This window comes from Acanthaster planci, linkage group LG01 (genome assembly GCF_054643075.1).
Source record: "Acanthaster planci isolate LZ-2023a linkage group LG01, COTS_SCS, whole genome shotgun sequence".
Classification (NCBI taxonomy): Eukaryota; Metazoa; Echinodermata; class Asteroidea; order Valvatida; family Acanthasteridae; genus Acanthaster; species Acanthaster planci.
In genome coordinates this window covers 13680984-13689283 of record NC_141777.1, presented here as the reverse complement: position 1 = coordinate 13689283, position 8300 = coordinate 13680984, and the positions used below count along the sequence as shown (strand labels likewise).

The following is an 8300-nucleotide window of genomic DNA, read 5'->3' as shown; positions in this document are numbered from 1 at the left end:
AAGGAGATCATTACTGAGTACAAAGTACGGGGGCGTTAGAGTTTATTATTGCTTCTGTGAGTACATACAAAGGCTCAAGGGATTGAGTTGTCAGGAAATAGGGATTTGAAGGCTGTCGTCATCACCAAGTCACACAAACACACTCTGCTTAGCTAGCCAAAACATCCAAAGTATTTCATAATTGTTAATTAACAAGTGACTCAAAAGTCACAATAATAGTAGCTCGACGTGAGCATTTATGAGCAACACATATCAGAGACTGCATGTGTTGGTATTCTGAAAATGATTTTAATTGAGCTTTTTGCTTTTTCAAAGTATAATCAAGTTCAGAAAAAATACCGTCTCAAAGCCAGCTGAAGCAGAAAAAAATACTCTAGTAGACCTATCTAGAAATAAATATCATTGCATTTCGAAACACAAAACTACACCTACAAATAAAACACTTTTTAAAAGTAATTGGCTAGATGCTCCGTGATATTCATCATTATCATCACTAAATTAATATAAAGAATGCAGGACTTTGCACAGTTTTTAGCACAATAATATTTATGATTAGTTAAATCTCCTCCTCGTCTGAACGTAGAGTTTCAGTTATGGCCAATCTCACGTTGCCTCTGCATGTACAGTCCATTTCAACGCTGTCAAAGTGCTAACAAATGCCAGATAGATACGCGCTCGACTTACGAATACCAAAGGTTTTCCCAGACGATCTGTGTACTGAGATATTAGATGAAACAGTAGACACTACACGTGTTCATGAACCTCGATATGTTCACTAGGATGGCTCAACCGTTTAAACTCCAGTCGCTTTATCAACCAACATGGCATAGGCCAATTTGTAGAGATTGTCTGTCACGGTGACGGGCAAGTAGCGGAAAAACCAGGTCAGAAGCTTCGACAGAGTGTTGCTCGGGGAAAGCCTGTCTGGCGGATTCACGTCGATGAGGGCGTCCTCAACAGCACTTAAGACCGGCTTCAAGTCTGGGGCGCTGGTAGTGGTGGTACTCTTCAGCACCGTCAGCACGGTGTTAAAGTAATCCTCACCGTAGACTTGCTTGACGTGGTCTGGTGTGTTAGTCCAAACCGTGTCCAGCATCCTATCGATGCTGTCCCCATCGAAAGCTTTAGAAAATGCTGCAAGACCAACAGAGACAGAATTGTACTTGACGTTTATCTTTTGTATTTCAAATGACGGACTGCACTCACAGGATTGTGACTAATATCAAATTCCATTTCTCATTTCATATTCAATTATTTCTATTCGAGACATTCCACGAGTACGTCCTCAGTGAGCTAAATACTAGCCTGCTCCTCTCATATTTGATCCTTAATAAATCTGGAACAAGCTTGTTTGGAATTCGGTCAAGGGAAGGTAGTGAACAACATTCAAGTCTTATTTTGAAAAATATGAGGGTAATTTAAAAACCAATTGTCCCAATGAAATCAGAGACCATTTTGTGGGTCAGATTCACAAGGAATTGTCGGCGTACCTGAATAGTTGCCTGGTTCGATGATGACCGCCTTCACTCCCCACTTGTCCATCTCGAGGCGGAGACAGTCCGAGAACGCCTCCACTCCGAACTTGGAGATCGCATACGGGGAGCCCGAGGGAGCGGCAAACAGCCCCTGCGCGCTGCTCATGTTCACAATTCGGCCTGGAACGAGTACAACAGCGACTTCAGCCTGGTGTTTGGATACAACAACAGCACAGAGATGCACGCACGGATCTATACACAGCTAAAAGGATGAACCCCTGCACTTCTCTGCTCTGCAGACAGAGCTAGTTCAGACATTTCCCATGTAAGTAAGCTACAGTAACGTACAGACATGCTACCTTTAATCCAACTGTTCTGAAGGCAAACAAACCTTTGCATTTCCGAATCATGGGAAGGAATGCCTTGGTCACTCGGATCATCCCCATTAAGTTGACCTCCATGACTTGTCGGTAACTATCCAATGACAGCCACTCTATCTCCCCGAGAATTAAAATGCCAGCATTGTTCACGACTCCCCACAGCACTGTGAAAAAAAGAAATATTTATATAAAGTTTCTAATCAGTGAAAGATTTTTTTTTATTCTCGGCGTTTAATAAATCTTAAACACATTGTCAACGATTTAGGACCTTCGAGGGGAGTTACCGTGTGAAAGTGTAAGATTTTGCTAAATTTACTTCAAGATAAGCAGGAACATAAACCCGAGGACTGAGAGATGAGGGATGACATAAATTAAGAAAAAAACTGCCCATGACTAACAGTGGGGGTGCTCTTCATGATACATCAAAAGTGTATTAGCCACTGCACCTTTTCTCCCCTTTGCAGTACGTACATGCGTTGAATACATTTTGGTTGTTTGAAAGTTCGAAAACTCCCTAAAAATCTGGAGTTTTCTTACTCATCATGAAAACGTGGGTTCGTGTACGTAGTGGTTCTTTCCTCGCTTTGCACTTAAGATGAGACGCGGGCTCGAGTCCTGGCTTGGCCCAGGCTTTTAATGCATTTTTTTCCACTGTCCACACTCGCTCTCGCAGGTTTTCTCCGGGTACTACGGTTTCCTCCTGCTTCCAAAACTGCACATTATTCCTGACTCCGTAAAGTGATGTTGATCGATAAAAGGTTACGTAACTATAAACGTAAAGCTATTGGCGCAAATAGCCCGAGTTGCTGAAAGTGCCGTTAAAACAAATATAACTATTTCAGTCTGTGCACAGCTACTGATTTGCATCCGAATTCGCTGCCCATGACATAAACTGAGACTTGAGGTCAGAGCACCAGTCAGTCTCCGCTACCCGGTTTGGGAGTCTGTTTATGACATACGGCACGCCTCAATTGACATCCGTAACACAACAGGAAGGGAGGCGTTTAGTGTTTGACCTCATTCGGAAGGAGCATAATTTGTTTTCTCCTTTTATTTTCCTTCCTTGCCCTTCTACTTCAAACCTTCTCCTTTGTTACACATGTTTTGTTTTGTCACAGCGGTTGATCATCGATCGATCGATTGACCAAAAGTGGGCCTAGCTGACTATAAAATGTCTGACGCAACACTAAAATAAATAACTCATGCCTCGCTATATACACGATCAACGGAACTACAATGTACATGTACATCGTGCAACCTTAATGTAAGTGATGGACCTGGATATTTTCTCATACAGTGTGCACCATTCGTGCGTGAGCCTGATCACAAATAACAAAGCTTACCATCCCCTGACACCGAGACAGCACTCTGTACAAACCGAGCCACCCCGACCACCTGCTCGTCACTAGTCACATCCATCTGGACCACTTGCAGCTTCCTGGAGCACTCCTCTTTGAGTTTTCGCGCCCCTTCACCGGTCTCAAATAGACAGCCAGCGAACACCCGGAAGCCTTGCTTGTCCAGGTAGCGGGCCAGCGCGTTGCCAATCCCCGTGTCGCAGCCGGTGACAACCACAGCCTTGCCGGCGACCTGTAACTTGCCTTCTTTCACATTGACGGCAATGACATAGGCCAGAATGATTGAAACGATGTAGCCGAAACATCTGGATAGGAGCTCTTGTCCAATGCGCGGAACAACATATTTTGCAAACACGAATGCCGACAAAAGAAAAACAGCTAGGTTTTTTATCGTAACGGCAGCCATTTTTTCTACAACCACTGGGGCTTCTTACTACGGTTACACTTTAAAGCAAAATTTATCGTAAAATGCACATGCATGCTGTCTTCTTTGGCCAAGCGTTAATTCACGCTGAGTGATTATAAACTGCACGGCCGGGTGAACAGTTCAGAGCCCCATTTCGCGATCGCTTGGCAACGCTGTAGTATGATTGTACTATAAAGGCACATGGTATTTCATCAGCATATCTGCAAGCCATGCCGAATACTTTACTGTACAACACTGAAAAGCGTATAGACACATTCCATCGTCACTCGCACTAGATAATAATGCTTTGTACATGTACAGTACATATGTCACCATTTAGTATGCAAAGGTGACCTACGGATACCCAATTGTGCCATGTATAGGCTTCTTTTGGGGAGTATATATAGATTCCTCATGTTGTACAGTTTACATTGTGATGTACCAGGTTTATAGTTTAGAAGACACTGCAGATTGCATTTGCATCCAACAGGGGATGGAATTGGCTCTGTAAAATTATTTTCTTTCCAGTCATCCCAGAAAATCCAATAAATGCAACTGTGCTTTTGCATTGTTTACAGTATCTGGATTGTCTGGCAGGAAACTGCTGCCACGTTTAATAGACTCTTGAAGAGTCTATTAAACGTGGCAGCAGTTCCCAACATGAAAGGTTGACCCAAGGCCTAACATATTTTTCATTTCCCCCCTTTTCAGTGAGGTTCAAAGCCCATGCACGGACTAAAACGATATGGATCCGATGTTCATAACACGCTGTTGGATTGACCTTACGTGGACTCGTTCTAACTTGAACGCACAGCCTTATTGACAATAATAATAATATAGATTATATAGCGCACCTTTCTGGAAAACCGATCAAGGTGCAATTCCGTTATTGTTATATACCCCCTGCTCATTGGGTCCATGAAACATTCCAACTACCATCTCAGCTCCCTGGGAAGTATACAAGCTCAATGCATGCTATTCGGCGCAATGCAGTCAACCACAATAACTATCTCTGCTCTCTCCTCACAGATACCCAATTGCTCCTGGGTGGAGAGAGGCAATGAGTGACAAAGTGCACAAGCACCATTTCCCCAGGTTGGATTTGAGCCCGCCGCAACCTTCTGCTTTAACCGCCGACTACGAATCCGCTCTTAACTGCAAGGCCAGAACATCCGACTTCTCCCTCAAAATATTACTATCACGTACTGAAACATTCATACGGAAGCGTATATAGGACATGATTGAAAAAAATTGTGCCTGCTATTTCGCCCGGGCGGATTACTATTTCTTCCGTGCGGATTAGTATTTCGCCCGGGCGGTTTACTTTTTCGCCTGGGCGGGTTACTTATTTCGTCCGGCGCTGATTAGTATCCCAAGAGACTGGGTGTATATAATCGCTCACTTTTTGTAGGGGATGGATCATCCCCAACGTTTTCGTATAAAGAAAACAAAACTTTTGAGTGTAACATTTTTTATTCAAAATCACTTCAATTACAAAATGTGCTTTTCGGGGGGGGGCACAGATTGGGGTTGGGGGAAAGGGCAAAATGATTTTCTTCTACAAATTGCCGTCCATTTTTCTTTGTTATGTCCCCCGCCCCAAAAATAAGGCTGGGGCGGTTTCCGCGCGCTCTTCATTTTTCTCTCCAGCCTCACATTGCATTTTTCATGCTTTGGGTCTTCCAGACTTTTTGAGTAACTCATTAAAGTCATTTTCACCTATTTTTTGAGAGTCGGACCTGCTAAGCTCGCGTAGTGTTCATTTTCCCGAAGCAGCCAAAAGTGTATAAGGAAGATGCCCCCTTGGCTGTAAGTGGTCCTCCATACTTCTGATTTTTAGGGTTAAGAGTGAAGTAATGTTCGCATGAATTCCTTTTGAAAATTACAAGGAAAAGGAATGGCTTTAAACGTCGTTAGAAATCGTGTTGTTAATTTATTACAGTGAACCGCTACGCTAAATCATGGTAAGCCAGTGCTACACTAAAAGCTGTACTACAATTCACCTATGTACCGTCCATCACAGTTGTGAAAATCTGTTGATCTTGTGATAACATTACTTTGAAGTTTGATCGACTAAACAATAAAATTGATTTCCCGTGTTGTAAGCTACAGTAACGTACAGAGTAACTAGAGACGTGCCACCTTTAATAATTCAATTGTTCTGAAGGCGTACAAACCTTTGCACCTCCGAATCATGGAAAGGAACGCCTTCGTCACTCGGGTCATCCCAACCAAGTTGACCTCCATGACCTGTCGGTAACTATCCAATGAAAGCCACTCTATCTGCCCGATCATAACAATGCCAGCATTGTTTACGACTCCCCACAGCACTGTTACAACAAGTATAAAAACTAACTTTCGTCTTTGTGGGTAAATTTTAACCAATCAACTGTGGCGGTTACCTGACCGCAAATAACGTGGGCTACTGCCCGTAGCAGCCTGCTACCCCCCCCCCAGCTCTCGTTTTTTATGACAAAAAACGCAAAACCTATTATAAAGAGTAAGTTAGGGCAGGATTAAGGTACCAACTTTTACGACAGTGTGCTGGTAATGACATTCGTTTCCTATAATTTCTATGAAATCCTGGAATGTCAAAATTTGATTAACAAAGTGAAATGCGTATAGCAGCAGTGACCGGTCAACACAGAATGTTGTAAAGTCGCCTCCATAGTATTGACACAGCGTTTCCTGGGGGCGGGCCTTGGACTAAAGTAATGTTGGAAAGTACTGTTGCCAATAATTTATTTTTCTCATTTACACAAATCCTGAGGGGGTAGGGTATGTATCTCCCCATCTTTGGTGGAAGGATGATGGGCCGTGGAATCACCCCACACCCTTTTTGTGATAAGCAAACAAGTTGATTTGTAAAATGATTTTAATATGCTGTTCTGAGTTTGACGATTTTATGTACAATGTTTATCATGAACATTGCCCCAATAGTGCCTGGTGTGGCATTGATTTATAATATAAACTGTTTCAAGACATGGTCACTTTTCCTGTATAAACTGCTTTCCCTTTTCTCTTTGGCAGCCGTTTAATAGCAAACATCAACAATCATACTGATACAAGAACGGATTAACTAATTAGCCTTGGATGACTGATCGATGATACAATCGTGCCTGGCATTGATTTTGTTCATTAATTGCAAAACACGTTTCTTGTGTTGGTGGGTTGTACATGTGATAAATTATTATCAAAAAATTACTACGCAAAGAAAGAAATTAATTCAAACTGAGAAAGAAAGAAAAATTCACCAGGAAACAGACTTTTTAAATAACCGTCTATCTACCTGTACATTGCATGGAAAAAGAGAATCAAACCCGCTTGTCTCGTGGATTGGAATATAAATGAATTTTTTTCTTGTATCAATTATCTAAAGCCGCAAAAGGCCGTCTAAAGGGTCTGTTTCTGCCATACCCAAATATTTGAAATCCGCTGGGGGCCTAAATTCTATAAAGCTGTCTGGGCCTCAGTTATTCGTCCCCCAACTATGTATTTGTATAGTGAAAGGTTTTAATGAAGGGTCAAAAATTTTATCAAATAAGCTTTAATTTAAAAGTGTTCTGAATTAAGAGGGGCTTATTTTATTCACAGAGCTACAAGAAAATCATTCCATTAGGATCTTACAATGACGATTGAAAACTGTAATTACAAAGGACTAGGACAAAAACTGGCAGTCAAATTTGTTACATTTTGACATCTCAAGCTTTCATTCATCACATGGTTTTCCCTATTTTACAACTCCTGATATTCGGTTTCCATTCATTCCAAAGACCTTACTTATGGAATCTATATGGGATTTTTCTTGCAAGACAATGTTCTGAATTATATATTTGAAATAGGACTCAGTTGACCGAGTCCTCAGTTTCAAGACATTAAGGCTTCCTTTAATTGTGGACAGTTTTAAAGTCACATTTACCGTTTAATTGTGTTGAAGCACGGTTGCCGGTGAAAAAGGGGATGCGAGTGGGCTTAGAAAGGGATGCAAATTGCCTCGCTGGATTGACCATGTCAGATGGGGCTGGTTGCCGGTGAAAAAAGGGGATGCGAGTGTGCTGAGAAAGGAATGCGGATTGCCTTGCTGGATTGACCGTGTCATACTGGGCTGGTTGGCGGTGAAAAAAGGGAATTCGAGTTTGGGGTGGAATTTTCATTCTAGTCAGTAGGGGGCGCATGCCTAATATGAGGTGACAATTCGATTGAACCTGTAGAAGTACCCTTTTCGTCGCAATTATTTCTAACGTTACATTCACTTCTACACATGAAAATAATACCAAAAATATACCTCTGATATAAAGGAGATACGATGACGCCGCTATAACATCTTAGATAAGAAGATGGCTTCAAAATGTCTGTAGTTGTAATCACCAGCATGCACTTCAATGTTGCTACTGGGAAAACGATTTAATAAACTTCACTTAAAGTTTGCCTTGGCCAGATACTGAAAATTATCGGTAACTGTTACATCAATACAGAACAGCAAAAGTGAACACCTTAAACATTAGGTTTTTATTGAATTTACATTTCCAGAACTAAATTAAAAATTAAACAGTTTAAATTGATACGGCGATGAAAGATTTCTTTAAGTTAACTACTTGTTTAACATACAGTTCAGCTGATTTTTCTGTCTCGGTCAACATTGTTACATTATTTGTGATCTTCCAGATTCAAAATGAATGAA

At 41.6% G+C, this 8300-nt stretch overlaps 1 protein-coding gene across 1 annotated transcript; it reads right to left on the bottom strand.

The window, feature by feature from the left end:
- Positions 1-25: 25 nt before the first annotated feature.
- LOC110979459 (D-beta-hydroxybutyrate dehydrogenase, mitochondrial-like) lies at positions 26-3919 on the bottom strand. Its single transcript, XM_022235266.2, has 4 exons — positions 3199-3919; positions 1867-2019; positions 1491-1655; positions 26-1134 (listed from the first exon to the last, which is right to left on the bottom strand). The coding sequence occupies exons 1-4, from the start codon at positions 3617-3619 to the stop codon at positions 794-796; spliced, it is 1080 nt and encodes a 359-aa protein (XP_022090958.1). The 5' UTR covers positions 3620-3919; the 3' UTR covers positions 26-793.
- Between the last annotated feature and the right edge of the window lie 4381 nt (positions 3920-8300).

Excerpts from the sequence above, each read along its gene's own strand:
- LOC110979459 (XM_022235266.2), bottom strand. The coding sequence starts at position 3,619 with ATGGCTGCCGTTACGATAAAAAACCTAGCTGTTTTTCTTTTGTCGGCA. Across the intron at positions 2,020-3,198 it reads TGTCTCGGTGTCAGGGGATG|TGCTGTGGGGAGTCGTGAAC; the intron begins GTAAGCTTTGTT and ends TTTTTTTCACAG. Across the intron at positions 1,656-1,866 it reads CATGATTCGGAAATGCAAAG|GCCGAATTGTGAACATGAGC; the intron begins GTTTGTTTGCCT and ends TACTCGTTCCAG.